This window comes from Haliotis rufescens, unplaced genomic scaffold, assembly GCF_023055435.1.
Source record: "Haliotis rufescens isolate VD_foot unplaced genomic scaffold, xgHalRufe1.0.p SCAF_1, whole genome shotgun sequence".
NCBI lineage: Eukaryota > Metazoa > Mollusca > Gastropoda > Lepetellida > Haliotidae > Haliotis > Haliotis rufescens.
The window spans coordinates 79,726,638-79,745,531 of record NW_025963779.1 but is presented as its reverse complement, the minus strand read 5'-3'; the positions used below and the strand labels follow the sequence as shown (position 1 = coordinate 79,745,531).

The 18,894-nt window shown below is 41.5% G+C and overlaps 1 protein-coding gene across 1 annotated transcript in view; it reads left to right on the top strand.

Moving 5' to 3' along the window:
* Positions 1 to 18,894, top strand: part of LOC124143769 (isocitrate dehydrogenase [NADP], mitochondrial-like) — a 34,132-nt gene that overhangs the window by 334 nt on the left and 14,904 nt on the right. The window contains exons 2-5 of the mRNA XM_046512857.2: positions 5,750 to 5,844; positions 16,095 to 16,260; positions 17,035 to 17,195; positions 17,661 to 17,807. Coding sequence (XP_046368813.2) covers positions 5,750 to 5,844; positions 16,095 to 16,260; positions 17,035 to 17,195; positions 17,661 to 17,807 — 569 coding nt within the window. The remainder of the gene's footprint in view (positions 1 to 5,749; positions 5,845 to 16,094; positions 16,261 to 17,034; positions 17,196 to 17,660; positions 17,808 to 18,894) is intronic.

The window sequence follows — 18,894 nt, the reverse complement described above, 5'->3', positions numbered from 1 at the left end:
TACAGAATTACAATTGTCTTACGAGTAGCAGCATACGAAAAAAATAGGAGACTTCTGTTAATTTACTTGCACGTGTGTAGAAATATGTTTCGCTGTCAGAATGATTGGTAACAGTGACAGCTGTGGCATTTTATTGTTTCTATTAAAATCGGGTTTTTTTCGGCTTCCATAGGTTAATTCACTTTGTTGCATTGGTCTATTAGAAACTATTGCAGGTGTTTGAATTCATATGGGTAGACCAGGTCCTCCTGTATTTGGAGGTCATTTGCTTGGCTTTAGAGTAACCTCCCCTTCATTTCAATAGACTTTTTATTCCACTGAAGCAAATGATATGGTAATAAATGATAACTATATCAACACATATATTGTAATGAAATTGCTATTTACATCAGGGTGCAGTCATTGCTCAGTGTAAGGTAACGCAATTAGCTGTTCAGAGTTGTGTTCCTTGATCAGCCAAAAGTTAACTGGGATATGATCATGGGTTCGGATCCTGGTTTCCCCCCTCCCTTTATGTTTCTAGGTGTGTCAGCACCATACATATGCTTGTGGGTTTCACCACAGTGGTAAATGTCAGACCTGCATCACATTGGGCTTTCTTCCCACATTAAGCTGACACGCAGTGACACATAACTAGAATACTGTTCAAAGCTTGTTAAACCCAACTCTAGTGCTGGGACGGGTACTCAGGTCGGGAGGGTACTGAGTCAGACCCGAGTACCCACAGGACTACCAGGACCCGTGGTTAGTCATGTGATATATTGTTTAATGAAAATTATCTAAAACTCTATGGTTACACTACAAGTCACTAATGTTCTCATTTCTTTCTGACTATGCACCCTTTCCTTCTGACTTGTATATGTTTGAATTAAGATAAAACTTCATTTTGCAAGGGCAAACTTTTCCCAGTTGGACAGTTTGTACCTATCTCTTGAGACCTACGGCGGGTTGGTTTCTTGTTTAACGCTGCACTCGGCAATATATTCTAGTTATATGACGCTGTCTGTAAATTATGAAGCCTGGACCAGACAATCCAGCCTTTGATATCATGAGCATCGGTCCACGCATTTGGAATCGACATGCATCAACCAAGTCAACGAGCCTGACCACCCGATCCGGCTAGTCGGGTTGGGTCGGGTAATAGGGGCATGGGTACCTGGGTAGTAAATTTTGACTCGTCCCAGCCCTGCCCAACTCACTCACTTTTTACATCAGTTCTATAAGATTTTGGCATAAACCTAGATTTATAAGAGCTAAGTTCAGTTGCCCAATAGAAATGTTGATACCAAGGTGATAGTGGCTGTTGAATGTCAATATCTGTCTTTGTATTGCATAAAAAATATTGCATATAAGGGCTGACAAGTATTTAATACAAAACTGCATGTATAACATTTGGTTATACACAGTTGGAGACGGAAATAATGCCACATCTTGTTCGTGGGTTATACTCATCTTCCTGAGGCAAGGGAGTTTACTGACTATAAGGCTCAAGTTTCCACCCTTGCCCAACTAGGCTGGAATTTCTAAGCTCGATCGTAGCACCACCAGTGGCTATTACGAGTTATGTCCCTTCTGTTGACTAATCAGCTTCCACCTCTCATATCACTTGCATTAATCACGTGAGCACCTTGATTTAAAACATGAAAAGATTTGGAAAATTTCTGATTAAAGCATGCTTTGCAAATCCTATAATTGACCGAAATCTGCACAGAAGTTTACAAACCTGATGTCGATTTTGTTGCGCGATTTTGATTGGACTATGCATAGATTCATTAGTGCAGCCAATAATTCCAGCCAAGTTCGGCAAGTGTAGAAACCAGACTTGCATAGTCGGTTAACTCTCTTGCCTTGGGAAGATGATTATACCCAAACCCACCTGGTATTGAAAACATGGGACACACATGGCAGTAATAACTGGCTCATTCCAGATACTTTGCCAACTCAAGTTACTTTTTTCTCATTACTTCCCAGCATTTTGTGACCACTGTACCTATATATGTTTGAAATGTAAAACTATAAAGTAGGGGAGAGAAACTGGCCGGGGTTACCAGAGCAGATACACTGTACCTTTCTTATTCATCAGAGGGAAAAACCCAGCTTGTACACATGACCTATGACACATGACCTCGGACATATGACCTCGGACATATGACCTCTGACCGTGTCCTTGAAGTGCTCAACTGTAAACATTCGAAATGTATAATACAAGGTGTGGGTGCCATAACAGCAGTTAACAGTACATGGTAACTATCTGGACAGGCAACAGATAAACTGTCACGAATCCAAAAAGATAACCTATTTCCATTGCACTATCCTGTTGTACTTGAAAGCCTTTATATTTGTACTCCATGTATTAGCTATAGATACAGATGTAGCGCTACGAGCATCCACTTGAATGGAATCTGGTGCATTATAAATGCACCTTATTATTATTATTATTATTTATTATTACAACATGAATTATTATCATCATCATACAACCCTTGGCTCAATAACTTCTTTCTGCTAAGTAGTGATGTTTTAAGTACGTAAGTTCATCTTGCACAAAAAATTGAAGACAATGAAGCAGCTCTTCTGTTGTTGAAAGAAGAAAAGGAAGAAATGTCAAGGTCATGTCTTGAGGTTGAGAGGTTGTCAAAACTGTTAATTGTGTGCTTCATTCACCAGTATTACATACTTCGGTTTGGATGCTCCAAGCCCCACTTGTGACTGACACCTGGAGCACATCCCCATTCATTAACCTGTGACTTCTTGTGTTGTGGTTGGTAACAAGGAAACAAACCCTCCTTCTCAATGTTGTCACACAGCTGCTAAATACTGGTGGACTTCACACACGATGTAGGCAATGACTCACTGTGTGGTCTGTCAATTTGTGTCTCAGCAGCGCATGCTGTTCGGTATCGCCGACACCACGTTTGTGTTCATCGGACCAAATCATGTTCACCTGAGAGGAATGAAGAACATAAAATTTGGAACATTTTGAAACAATCATTAGACAGCCTTCGAAAATCTCGCTATTCAGCTTACCATGCTTACCTGAGACCACTTTTGCTGAGGACAAGTAAAAATCCAATGATGGTAGTCCTCATTGGCTAGTAGCATTAGGGGGGCTTAGGTTCACGTTTGTTACAAAATGAAACAGAATTATGCTGACAGAAAATGTAAACATAGTAAACATTTTTGTCTTGTTCAAGCAGGCCTAGCTATGAAGTCTCAGGACTATTGAAATAAAGTTTCAACTAGTTCTCAAAAATCCAAATTTTTACAGCTGAGCGATGGATGAATCCAGTGTATTCCAGGTCCCCCATAATTTTGAACAATACACAGCTGAAAGTTCACTTTCAGGGTGTTGTTTCATTAGTACATGTAGTTGTGGTATTAAGAGTAGTAATGTACTGCATGCTTGCCATAAAAGGCAACTATGCTTGTCGTAGGAGGCCACTAATGGATCAGGTGGTCAGACTTGCTGACTTGGTTGATGCATGTCATCGTATCCCAATTGCTTGGAACAATGCTCATGATGTCAATCACTGGATCGTCTGGTCCAGACACGATTATTTACAGACCACTATCATACAGCTGGAATATTGCTGAGTTGGCGTTAAACAACAACAACAAAATAATGTACTGTCAACCCTTCACAACAGGCAATAAAAAATCTGTTGGTTTTACACATACATATTCAAAGCATGGGGATATTGTGACATTGATGGCGTAGGGTTATATAAATAGATGAACATAGCCCGAGAACTGTCATATCAAGTTTTGTTCCTTTTGGAGATGGGTACTTCGCAATGTTTATTTTATTTGTTGTTTTGACAGTAGTATGTTGTGGCAAGGGTTCATGGAATTGTGAAACAAGTTATATCCTAGACCTTTTAGCATGTTTAGACTAGATTTTCCTGGTCACAACAAAGTAATCATTCATTTTTGCAGATCTGTAAATCAGTGTAAAAACAATATTTTCTTAGCCATGAGATGCCCCACGGGGGCACAGACAAATCACTTTGACAAAGCGACTTATTATGCTCGTCAGCTACACTGTTTTAAAGTTTACAACTCAGCAAATGATATAGTCATAACAACCGGTTTTGCACATGGATTGTCATGTTTATTGTGTTGTAAACTGCCAGTATGTGTCAGCTGCACGTGACTATCACACGATAGAGGCCATGACACCACAAGGGGCATTGGAAGTAGGAGAGCTTAGGGAGCTGCCGGCTGTCATTGGGTTATCACAATCTTTATTACTAACTAGATAAACCAGGGGTCAATTTAGCTCTATAAAACATGCACCAATGCAACCAATTTTTAAGAAAGTGCAACCTAATGTTTGTGTACATGCACCAAGTTCATGTCAAAATCTTCCAAAATTGTCTCTGACTTGTCCGGACAAACACAGACGCAACCTTTGAACACACTCAATACTTCTAAGCTTTGCCATACCACATCACCAATCCCTCTGTTATGTGTAATTTGTCATGCTTTCTTGGATTTGACATCATCAAACTATGGGTACTTCAAGATTATGTGCCTGTTCCTATTACGTTTTACCCCCATACTCACTCACTGAATCATAGCATCGCGCCGACGACCCGGGTTCGATTCCCGACATGGGTACAATGTGTGAAGCTTATTTCTGGTGTCCCCCGCCGTGATATTCCTGGAATATTGCTAATTGCGGCGTTAAATCATAGTGAAAGAATGTGTAAAGACTACAATTTCAAGGAAACTGGCAGAAAAATTGTGAATGGTTAGTGTATTCAGAAACAGAATATTACCTGTTTCTCCAACGTGTGTGAAAACATGACAAGTGCTATGAACAATGCTTTTAGCACCTGTAACTTTGAGTGGTTGAAGTATATAATTGTGTGCATAAGTACAAACTGTATTAACAATCACGACAGTCATCAGAGATGTGAGATTATATTTGTTTAGACTAGTTTTAGTATATGTATAGTATAGTATATGTGTATATATGTTAATTTTGATATATTTATGGGACCAGGGTGTTACCTGTTTTTTTGTCTGGTGCAACTAGGTTTTCATGTCAACATGCACCTGGTGCAAGTTAAATCAAGTTTCCTAAATTGAACCTTGTAAACTTGCGCCTTAGGATAAGTATGTATTTTCTAAGTGTTTGTTTGTTTATTTGTTGTTTAACGCCGCTCTCAGCAATATTCCAGCTATATGACGGCGATCTGTAAATAATCGAGTATGGACCAGACAATCCAGTGATTGACATGAGTATCAATCCAAGCAATTGAGATATGATGACATGCATCAACCAAGTCAGCGAGTCTGACCACCCGATCCCGTTAGTTGCCTCTTATGACATAGTCGCTTTTTATGGCAAGTATGGGTTGCTAAAGACCTATTCTCCCCAGGATCTTCACAGGTCTTTTATAAGTGAGAGAGACTGGAGAACTGACCATGCTGACATATCATTAATTTATCAATACAAAGACACTTATTTTAACTGAACAAATTGATGAATAAAGTCTGGATGAGGACAGTAATCACCTGTGTTAAAACAGCCTGTTTGACTGCCTGTTGGTAGAAGAATGCTCCCAATTATCACGTTAATATGGTGTTGTGTTGGTAGATGAATGTACTAAGTTATCACATTGTAACAGTGTTGTGCTGGTAGATGAATGCTCCCAGTTATCACATAATGGTGTTTTGTTGGTAGATGAATGCACTAAGTTATCACATTGTAATGCTATTGTGCTGGTATTCTGTATTGCAGATGGCAGTGGCAGTCGAATCAAGGTGGCCAACCCTGTTGTGGAGTTGGATGGAGATGAGATGACCAGAATCATTTGGGAGAAAATCAAGGAGAGGGTAGGTGGTCACATACACTAGCTACCCTTGTGTTACAACACAACTCGCCTCCACCAGTGCAGCCCACTGAGAAGACACCCCACCCTTGTGTTACAACACAACTCGCCTCCACCAGTGCAGCCCACTGAGAAGACACCCCACCCTTGTGTTACAACACAACTCACCCCCAGCAGTCCAGCCCACTGAGAAGACACCCCACCCTTGTTACAACACAACTCACCCCCACCAGTCCAGCCCACTGAGAAGACATCCCACCCTTGTGTTACAACACAACTCACCCCCAGCAGTCCAGCCCACTGAGAAGACACCCCACCCTTGTTACAACACAACTCACCCCCACCAGTCCAGCCCACTGAGAAGACACCCCACCCTTGTGTTACAACACAACTCGCCTCCACCAGTCCAGCCCACTGAGAAGACACCCCACCCTTGTTACAACACAACTCACCCCCACCAGTCCAGCCCACTGAGAAGACACCCCACCCTTGTTACAACACAACTCACCCCCACCAGTCCAGCCCACTGAGAAGACACCCCACCCTTGTGTTACAACACAACTCACCCCCACCAGTCCAGCCCAGCCCACTGAGAAGACACCCCACCCTTGTGTTACAACACAACTCACCCCCACCAGTCCAGCCCACTGAGAAGACACCCCACCCTTGTGTTACAACACAACTCACCCCCACCAGTCCAGCCCACTGAGAAGACACCCCACCCTTGTGTTACAACACAACTCACCCCCACCAGTCCAGCCCACTGAGAAGACACCCCACCCTTGTGTTACAACACAACTCACCCCCACCAGTCCAGCCCACTGAGAAGACATCCCACCCTTGTGTTACAACACAACTCACCCCCAGCAGTCCAGCCCACTGAGAAGACACCCCCACCCTTGCGTTACAACACAACTCACCCCACCAGTCCAGCCCAGCCCACTGAGAAGACACCCCACCCTTGTGTTACAACACAACTCACCCCCACCAGTCCAGCCCACTGAGAAGACACCCCACCCTTGTGTTACAACACAACTCACCCCCACCAGTCCCACCCACTGAGAAGACACCCCACCCTTGTGTTACAACACAACTCACCCCCACCAGTCCCACCCACTGAGAAGACACCCCGGCCTTGTGTTACAACACAACTCACCCCCACCAGTCCAGCCCACTGAGAAGACACCCCCACCCTTGTGTTACAACACAACTCACCCCCACCAGTCCAGCCCAGCCCACTGAGAAGACACCCCACCCTTGTGTTACAACACAACTCACCCCCACCAGTCCAGCCCACTGAGAAGACATCCCACCCTTGTGTTACAACACAACTCACCCCCACCAGTCCAGCCCACTGAGAAGACACCCCCACCCTTGTGTTACAACACAACTCACCCCCCCCAGTCCAGCCCACTGAGAAGACACCCCACCCTTGTGTTACAACACAACTCACCCCCACAAGTCCAGCCCACTGAGAAGACACCCCACCCTTGTGTTACAACACAACTCATCCCCACAAGTCCAGCCCACTGAGAAGACACCCCACCCTTGTGTTACAACACAACTCACCCCCACCAGTCCAGCCCACTGAGAAGACACCCCACCCTTGTGTTACAACACAACTCACCCCCACCAGTCCAGCCCACTGAGAAGACACCCCATCCTTGTGTTACAACACAACACGCCCCCAGCAGTGCAACCCACTGAGGAGACACCTTTGTATTTAGTATATAGCAGAAAAAGCACATATACATCAAGTCAGGAAGTATTTTGTTTCTGGGCTAAAGACAATTGCTACTGCTCTATGGACTATGTTCCTATTTGAGCTACTTTAGCAGCAGCAGAAATCGGCTTTACTCCTGTAGTCCTTTACAAACGGCCCAATGCTTAAGGTATCATAAGGACCACTAGGAGTTTGCCATTTGTAAGGGTTTTGCTATATGTTATCTTCATAATGTTTGTTAGTTGTTTAACACCATACAGCGCAATATTCCAGCTATATGACAGCGGTCTGTAAATAATTGCGTCTGGACAAGACAATCCAGCGATTGACATCACAAGCATCGATCCATGAAATTGGGATCGATGACATGCATCATCCAAGTCAGCGAGCCTGACCACCCAATCCCGTTAGTCGCCTCTTACGACAAGCATAGTCGCCTTTTACGGCAAGCATGGGTTGCTAAAGACCTATTCTACCCCGGATCTTCACAGGTCTTATTATGATGACTAGTGGACTAAAGTGTTAGTTTCTACCAGTGGCTTTGGTTGAATCACCATGTCACAGTCTGAGATTATCTATGTCACAGCTGTATCATGTGTATGAACACCTGTTGCATTTACACCTGTTTGCACCAGATGATGGAGAGCGGTTACCGTGGTTACAACAGGAATGGGAAAGGAAGAGAGACAATTATCAGTATTTAGTTCAATCTGTTTCTGGAATGCTCTGGTTAGATTGTAAATTTAAGTCAAGCTTCAGTACATCATTTGATTGGTTTACTCAATATGCAGTTGCGTTAACGATTTGTTGAATTACTAGCACATTGCGATAAATTGCTACGATACGTGTCGTATTGCGTCGATTAGATGTCCTACAAACAGATGTATTCCACATAACTGAAGGGATTTATCTGGACCTTCTCAGAGGCCGATATTTAGCCCAAAGTCTGTAGCAAATATCATCACAGCTTCCCAAATTAGAGTACCCGGTAATAAATTTCCCAGTTGATGTCATGACTAATTTCATGGCTATGGACAGGGAACCAGTATTTCACTGATACCAGGACCAATAAAGAGTAAGAGGTTTTAAATAAGTCCCAATTTTCAATGAAATAATGATTTTTTCCCAAATTACATGCCAGGGACACTTAGTTTTGAATCTAAGATAAATCCATGAATTGATGTTATACATTGCACATGGCATGAAATTACATCCTAAAGTAATATTTCTGAAGGCATGTCCACAAGCAATTGTAGTCTCAATTGACCCCTGGGACAGGTGGGGTAGCCTGGTGGTTAAAGCGTTGGCTCATCACGCCGAAGACCTAGGTTGGATTCCCCACATGGGTACAATGTGTGAAGCCCAGTTCTGGTGTCCCCCGCTGCGATATTGCTGGAAAATTGCTGAAAGCGGCGTAAAACCAAACTCACTCACCTGACGCAAATTTGCTTGTAATATTGAATTTGTCATTGTGAATGTGCTACAACATGCTGCTACTGTGCTTATCAAGTTTCTTGTATCATGTCATGGATGATGAAAGGTCAAACATGCTATCGCAGTATGTATCACATTTCATCGACACAGCCCTGATCGTGATCATGTAATCCTATATTTTGAGTGTCTCACTGATATTCAGATATTGAAGTTTTTATTACGATTCAGATGACTAGACATGATTGGAAATTAATCTTGGTCTGCAAAATTGATCTGTTACAAGGTTGCCATCTACCTTATTGTTAAAGTGGTAGTCCACAAGGAAATATCACTCGTCCTTCCTGAATTTACTAGCCTTGAACAAGCAGATACTGTATTCGACGTAATAAGCGCCCAGGGCGCTCTCAAAATTAGAAATAGGGGTGAAAAACAACAAGAGTTGCAAGATCGTAAATTTCGTGGTTTATGCTGACAGCCTGAAATGTTAATATATGACGGATATATTTTTCCAGGATTTAATTGCCCATAATAAAGGGGGCATATAACACACGAGTGAGTATTATACACGAATAAATAAGTCTTGTGTACATTGATCAATCGGAAGGGGTGCTAATTGAGATTGTTCACTAGCCAATATATTAGCAAATATCGTGGTGGGCGCTTATTAGACCTGGGCGCTTATTATGTTGAATACGGTATGTTAATTTTGAACCCGGGTAGAGACAAGACAACATGTTGTAACAGGTCCACAAAGTGATATTTTGCCAAGCTAATCAGTTTTAGAGCCAATGATCTAGCCGTGTCCCGACAGGCAAGGAGAACAGCCTTCTGTAACACATACACTGATAAAAGTTAATACCACCAAGGGACATGTATATCCTATTAGAAATATAAAGCTGCTATGTTGGTTAACTCTACCAAGGGACATGTATATCCTATTACGTTAAGCTCCTATTTTCGGGCCAAGCTGTATTACGACATCAAACGACAATTAGTTGCAGTCAGGTTAATGTTTATCAGGCCAGGCTTTGCTGCTGACCAGGACTGTGAAACTATCCAATTCTATAGCTGGCATTAATGTAGATCTTACGTCAAGATGGTGGTAATTAGTGTAATGAAACAACTTTACTGTTTACATTTTACCCCCGAAAGAGGCACATTCATAACTTTGTATAAGACATGAACAGATAACAATTTCCAAATTACCCATGCAATCAAAGAAATGACGTTGTCAAACAGACTGAATAGAACCAAGAACATGTCCTGTTGATCGACACGGGTTAGGCAAAGGTTCATTTTACACTCCGCTATCAATAATGTCCCATTACTGTGTCAATGCTGTCTCAATGCCATCTGAATGCTATCTCAATGCTATCTCAATGTTATTTCAATGTTATCTCAGTGCCCCAGATATATTTCCAATCTGAACAGTTTGTACACCTTAAATTTGCAGTAGAGGGTCACTGGGATATTTTATGGAACTTTTGCTTATTACAAAGTTTTATACACTAGACCTGTTTTTCACGGCTGTAATAATTTGTAACTGTTGCAACCTTGTCATTTTGTCAGTGGATACTTCTTCTTTTCCAGTAAAGTAGACAGTTGTAACACAACCTTCTCAGCTTCACTAATGTCAAATTTGATCTCATTGTCGTCACTTGTAATGGTCGTATTTGAATGATCATATGAATCCATTTCTAGCATAAGAATGCTTCATAGTAATTCTCACAGCAGTTGTATGTTTCTTGTGCTTGTTGTGCTTCTTGAAATCTGTACTTCACATGAACCGACAATTGCTATTTTGTTCTGCTTTTTCCCCCCGGAGCGACACAATTCGCCGAAATATTTACGTGATCCTGACCAGTGTTTGTCATAAGGGCCTTCTTGTAGGCCCGTAGCAGGAAGATCCCGTAGCAGGTAGATCCCGTAGCAGGTAGATCCCGTAGCAGGTAGATCCCGTAGCAGGAAGATCCCGTAGCAGGTAGATCCCGTAGCAGGTAGATCCCGTAGCAGGTAGATCCCGTGCCAGGCAGTAGTTTCAAAGTTGTGTGGGTCCTTATAGCCTGCAGACCGCCTCCGTGGTCTAGTGGTAGAGCTTCCGCCCGGAGAGCGGAAGGTCCGGGGTTTGATCCCCGGCCACGTCATACCTAAAGATGGTATGTTGTTACCCTGTCTGGCGCTCGGCATTAAAGGGCTAAAACAAGGACTGGTCGGCTCGGAGTCAGTATACTGTGTCTGAGTGGGGTATTCATGTTAAACTGCGGCATGGTATCTCAGTGTGCTAGCACTATAAATCGTTATCAGTCAGGACTCGTACATGCAGCCACACACACACATGCATGCATGTCGCTATATAAGTGCAATAATCTTGGACGCGATGTTAACCCCAATTTCACCTTCACCTTCACCTTATAGCCTGCAGCAAATTTACCGGTCCTCATGGCAACCTGGCAATTTTTTTGTTTTAAATACTGATCCTGATGTTTCAATAGGGTTGTGAGCCATGGGTACAACTGAAGGCATGATGTCTCTGTGATCTTGTAGTTAGTTCCACCAGTATGACTCTCCACTGCGAGTGACATTGTCAGTGATGTCTTCCATAATTCTTACAATACTGTCTCTGATAGGAAACCCCAAACCAAGACTTGAATCATCTTTGCTTATGAATTTCGTTATTGACTGTTGTCTTACCATTCCAAAAACGCTGTCAGATCACTGCACATGATGAAAAGTAGCAAGATTTATGCTAAGCATTCAAAGATAATCTGTTTATTGTTGAACTAGTGCCAAGCAACCGGAATTCCTGTGACCTTATAAGGTAATCCACCTAATCATAAGAAAAGTGAAAGCTAAGGTCATTCTTGAATCTTAGAACATATTCACCTATTTAAGACTGTAGCTATGCACATAGGAGGAACCGGAGGGGGTGGGGTCCATGGGGTTCAGGTGTCATTCAAAGATTAAAAAATACCTAAGTCAAGAATATTTTTTCAAAACCCTATTCAAAAGGTTCCAAGCAACGGAAGTCGAGAAGTATTCTAACATGAGTATGGCGATGCCTTGAATGAGCTTGATACAGGGACATTACACCTGTATGTTCCTCTGTATGGGCAGCCATGTTCCCAGGAATAAGCTTGAATGGTGTGTTGGCAGTCCAAGCAGGTATTATATTTCTGATCAGCTGATATTGGTGTGTGGAAATGTCACTGCCTCCCCTCTTGCCACAGCATGCCTAGTGTGGTTGTTGGCTTGTGTGGGAGGCACATTCGACTCATGTGTGCCACTGTTGGACAGCTGCCAGCTCCATGGTGTTAGTCCGACCTGAGAGTCATTGGCAGTACAACTTTCATTGGCACATTACTTCGGTCAATATAGAAACTGTTATCTGAAAGATCTGATTTTATTGATTGCAATTCTTTTGATCCATCGTCAAACTTTATAAATTTCATCTGGACAATAGGCAGTTATTTACAAAGTTTTCCCCAATTGGTAATGCCCTTTTCAATTTCCGAATACCCAGGTTTATTTCATGAATCACACCGTGCATTTAGTCCAGTTTGCGGACAGTACACTTATCACTGGCTTGACCATGTTCATATTATAATATTTCATCCCCGGGAACGTTTGTTAAAAATAATATCTAGGTTTTCTTTTTGGACACAGGAACTTTATTCATCTTCATGTTTCCGGTGCTATTTTTAGTATGCCATTGGCACTGTAATACTTGGAATTTCAGCCCCTGAATGTCGTGTATATTTTTTACCCCCAACCTACCAGGTTGTTTAAAAAATAATATGTAAAGAAAGAAATAGAGACGGGCTGATCTAGCATAGCCAGGCCCCAAAATCTTTTGATGCAGTAAGCCATTGGCTTTCAGGAAAACATGCAAATCCTGTCATAGGAAGTGGTTACGTGTGTCATGTGTGAACTTTGGCTTCTATTTATGATCAGCGATAATGTACTGCTGGTTTGACCTTGCCTGACATTCATGTACTGGTAGATAAGCCGGCATGTCTGGCTGACGGTTTTATTTGTTTTGTAGTAGTACCCTGACCGCAATTCACATAGTCCGTGTCTTGTTTCTTGCCTTGTCACAAAATCCAGTGACATTGACCCACTGTCAAGGGCAAACAGATAATTGTGACCAGTGTAACGCTATCCCAAGCTATGGTTGTGTGAGTGCTCAGCTTGTGTCAATACCTTTATTCACTCATCTCAGTCACTTAACCCTGAATATGCAACGCTAGCTTCTTTCCAAGGACGTTCAAGTTATAGGGGTTACCAGAGTGTAACCTGTAATCTTTTTGCCTTTTTGAATTAAAAGCATTTACATTTCAAAACTAAATGGGCTTCAGAAGAACTGTATTGGTTTTAAAGAAAAGATATATTTGCCTTGAATTAAGATTTTGCCTTGAAAAGGCCATGATTTTAGATTCTGCCTTGTAAAAAACTTAAAATGGATAACATGCCTTGAAAAAAGCCTTGAATTTATCTGACCTAATCAATCTAAAAAAATATATATCTGTTCAGCATACTCAGTTCATGTTCATAGTGTCTAAAATGAACCTGTAGATCTGTTTTGAAGTTCGGTAAGTTAAGTAGATACATATTCTTTATTCTTATCTTTTTTCTTTGTTTATCTACAGTGTTTTGTTTCTTTTGGCATTCCATTGTGTGGCTTGGTAGGGTTATCTGATAAAAAGTAATGTTGACTATTATTTATTTCATAATATATATATATTATTTTTGGCCTTTTTACTACTTGGTTTACATTTTCTGTTTACTGGTTTATCAAAATAACAATAACATTTAAACATGTTTTAGTGAGCTCACAACACAATTGTTTTTTGGGTAAAACTGAATATTTGTAGATCTCTTATGTATATAAAAAGATAAAGAAAAACAATGTTACCTTGGTTTTAAAATTATTTATTCTACAGCCAGCCAGGCATGATTAGAAATAATCATGATAATACGCCTTTTCCCATGTAAAGAGTTATAATAAATTCTCAAAACTGTTTCTCTTGAAAGGATGTTTTAAAACATTACAGATAATTAAAGTTTTGTTGTTGTATATATTTTGTTTGTGTATGTTAGTTCTATCATCCAGTGAAAATAAAATGTAGGCAGATGAATGTGATTTTGAGTATCTCCATGTATTTTTATGTTGTTCACTTTTGTCTCCTTTAACAAGTGTTGAACCTATAGGACAACTGATAAAAATACTAAAACGTAGTGATATTAGTGGTAGTGTAGTTATCTTCTCTGATAGATTAATAGTAGATTGTTTAACAGACATACCAGTGTTCGACTGCCTCAGTCTCAAGTATTCAACATTTGGCTTATAGCAAAGACTTTTCTTTTATCTCTTTTATTTTTCCCTACACATAACTTGGCCATGAAGATCCAGGTAGTGAATAGGTCTTCAGCAACCGTGCTTGCCGTAAATGGCGACTATGCTTGTCGTAAAAGGCGACTAACGGGATCGGGTGGTCAGACTCGCTGACTTGGTCGATGCATGTCATCATATCACAATTGTGTGGATGAATGCTCATGTCATTGTCAAATACTTGATTGTACATGTTATATAGTCCAGATGAGATACTGTTATATTGCTGGAATATTGCTGAGTGTGTCGTTAAACAACAAATAAACATAACTATAACTGGTCACAAGTCATGAAGGAAAATGCATTTCGTGATTTGCATCACCTTTACAAAGTGTGAGTCATAATGAAGACTAGGGCTGTGACGGATAACTCGGGTACCCGGATCTTACTCAGTACCCACCCAGTACCCACCAATCCAGGGAACCCGAGTTGGTACTGAGTAGGATCCGGGTACCCACATGACTACCCGGACCCGTGGTTAGGCAAATGCTTTATTGTTTAATGAAAAAAAATGTAGGTAGGGTAGGGTTATAGGGGGATGGTTACCGGGGAAGTAAATTTGAACTCGTCCCGGCCTTAATGAAGACCTAAGTCATAATTGGCCCCAAGTACCCTATGCTAGTCATAAGTAGCTGGAATGGATTGGACAGGCTGGGCTCAGTGACTTCGTGATTGCATGTTACTCTACCATTGTGGGGTGGGATGTTACTCATAATGTCAACCATTAGCTTCTTGATATATATTGGACTAGTGCTGAATACGTCATAATACAAAGACATAAGCCCTACAGTTGAGGCAAGATCTTGAGCAGGTACTGATTTTGAAAGGTAGGTCAAAAATAAACATTAAACTGGGTTTTGTAATCATTTTCAAAGCAATCTTTACTGTTGGCAGGATAATTTTGTAAGTTTTTAAGTTGTTTTTTTTTAAATTGGGTCTTTTTAGGTGTAAAACCAGTGGACCTGTTTACTTAACAGAAGTATATGTAAGGCCTAATCCTTTCAGATCTATCAAGAGGGTTTGTGGTGACTTCAATGCCCCAAAATTGAGCATCATTCTTACATACACTCGGGGTGCAACAATACGGAAGACCATGACACTGGTCATGATACAACATGTATCTCGATACGCCAGAATAGGAACACAAACAGTGAACCGAAATACTCAGAAGAGTGAAAGCATTATGACAAACTGTTATCTGTTCCAAAAGTTATTCAAAACATTTGAAGGATGGGGTGGCTTTTTAAGCTCCTATTTATCACCAGACATGTCACCTTGAGTAAAACATACATTATTTTCTATCATCATGTATTACAATTTAAGGCCACGAATCCCGACGCATCGGGGTCACTATCATGATGGGTGAGATTTCGTTATTCTTTCTCCACTGCACCTAGTGCAGGATGCAGTTAAGTTATAATAACAGATAGCTGGTTGCACCACGCCCTTGATTGAAACGTTAAACGTGTACATTGCGAAGATTGGCAGTCAAATTAGTGCACATAAGAAGGATGTAAATGTGAACTGTGAGAAAAACGACAATAATTATTTCAATATGTTTATTCTTGTATGCCGTGTATGAATTTGAAGCAAGTGATATTTATAAGCCTGTTAGTGGATCATTGTACAGACCACACATATAACCTGCACCAGGGCTGTCTTGTCAATGGGAAATCGCACCCTGTATGAGGACACTTGTTTGTTGCAGCTGATCTTCCCCTACCTGGAAGTTGACTGCAAGTACTATGACCTGGGTCTGCCATACCGGGACCAGACCAACGACCAGGTTACCATTGACTCCGCCGAGGCCATCAGGAAATACAATGTGGGCATCAAGTGTGCCACCATCACACCCGACGAGGCTCGTGTTGAAGGTTGGTGATTTCATCTGCAAAGAGTTTTCCATCAGATCACAAATCCATGCAGAGTTAAACTCAAATGGACCAATAATTTTAGTTTGTTATAACCGTAGTTCATTATAAGCATATATACATCTATACAGCAAATGGCAGCAACCACAAATTAAGTTGGCTATATCCGTCAGTTCGTTACAAGCGCGTTCGTTATAAACATGACCTGTGAAGATCCGGGGTAGAATAGGTCTTCAGCAACCCATGCTTCCCGTAAAAGGTGACTATGCTTGTCTTAAGAGGTGACTAATGGGATCGGTTGGTCAGACTCGCTGACTTGGTTGGAGCATGTCATCGATCCCAATTGGGTGGATCGATGCTCATGATATCAATCACTGGATTGTCTGGTCCAGACTCGATCAATCTCAATTAAAATCAGATCTTAGTTCTCGCTATCGCTAAATAAAGATCTGAGGACATCCTATTACGGGTCACGTCAGAACGACCTTTCGCGAACTTTGACCACTGAAACAAATAACAAGAAGTCGATGAGATTGAAACTCGATTATTTACAGACTGCCGTCATATAGCTGGAATATTGCTGAGTGCGGCGTTAAACAACAAACTAACTAACCAACCAACCAACCAACCAATGTTATAAACATATTTTACTGTAAATATATACATTGTAAATATATAACATATATTTTTGGTATGGGTGGATTGGTGCATGCATGCATGCATATATAAATATCGTATCGTGTAACACAAACAACATGTGTAGCTTATTGTTTGAAGAATTCAAGCTGAAGAAGATGTGGCTCAGTCCAAATGGAACCATCAGGAACATCCTCGGTGGTACAGTGTTCCGTGAGCCAATCATCTGCAAGACCATTCCACGTCTCGTGCCGGGCTGGACCCGTGCCATTGTGATCGGCCGTCACGCTCATGGTGATCAGGTAAATAGTCATGTGACGTTTTACATGTAATGCAAATTGCTTTCAAGTTTTTGTTTTCTCAATATGTACCTCGAATATCTGTCCTGTAAAAGCTCTCAAAGCTTTTGTTTACGTGTGTGTTGGTAACTCTATTCATGGTATTATTCTCTTATGTCTGTGTTTGCCAATGTTGATATCGGTACATGTTCCATTACGCCCCGTGAACATCCGGGGTAGAATAGATCTTCAGCAACCCATGCTTGCCGTAAAAGGCGACTAACGGGATCGGATGGTCAGGCTCGCTGACTTGGTTGATGCATGTCATCGATCCCAATTGCGTGGATTGATGCTCATGATATCAATCACTGGATTGTCTGGTCCATGAAACTCGATTATTTACAGACCGCCGTCATATAGCTTGAATATTACTGAGTGCGGCGTTAAACAACAAACAAACCAAACCAAACCAAACATGTTCCATTACAGTACAAAGCAACAGACTTCGTAGTGGAGAAGCCCAGCAAGTTTGAGATGGTCGTGACCTCTACTGCTGATGGAAAAGAAACCAGACTGCCATGCTTTGAGTTCAAGGATGGAGGCGGTGTCATCATGGGCATGTACAACACTGATGAGGTGAGAGGTGTTGAGGTCACTGGGAGACCGGGCAGTGCTCCATTTAAGGAACTTGATTTTCCATGCACCAGGTGCATGTTGACATGAAAAGCTAGTTGCACCTGACAAAACCAGGTCCCATACATTTATCAAAGTTGAAATAAAGATGATTTAACTGATGTCTGTGGAATGAGTCATGAATTACACATAACACAGACATTAGTGATGTAATAGGGTAAATAACGCTCGGAGGTTTTGAGTGTTCAAGGAGTTGTTTTGTTTGGACAAGTAAGGATTTGGTTACAAATTTGATTGTTTTTGACATGCTCTTATGCAAGTAGACATAATTATTAGGTTGCACTGGTGCATGTAGACATAATTATTAGGTTGCACTGGTGCATGTAGACATAATTATCAGGTTGTATTGGTGCATGTGGGCATAAATATTAGGTTGCACTGGTGCATGTGGGCATAATTATTAGGTTGCACTTGGTGCATGTAGGCATAATTATCAGGTTGAACTTGGTGCACGTGGGCATAATTATCAGGTTGTACTGGTGCATGTGGGCATAATTATCAGGTTGCCCTTGGTGCATGTAGACATAATTATCAGGTTGTACTGGTGCATGTAGGCATAAATATTAGGTTGCACTGGTGCATGTGGGCATAATTATCAGGTTGTACTGGTGAATGTAGGCATAATTATCAGGTTGCACTGGTGCATGTAGGCATAATTATCAGCTTGCACTGGTGCATGTAGACATAATTATCAGGTTGCACTGGTGCATGTAGACATAATTATTAGGTTGGACTTTGTGCACATGGGCATAATTATCAGGTTGCACTTGGTAATATTAGGTTGCACTGGTGCATGTGGGCATAATTATCAGGTTGCACTTGGTGCATGTGGGCATAATTATCAGGTTGCACTTGGTGCACGTGGGCATAATTATCAGATTGCACTGGTGCATGTGGGCATAATTATCAGGTTGCCCTTGGTGCATGTAGACATAATTATCAGGTTGTACTGGTGCATGTAGGCATAAATATTAGGTTGCACTGGTGCATGTGGGCATAATTATCAGGTTGTACTGGTGCATGTGGGCAT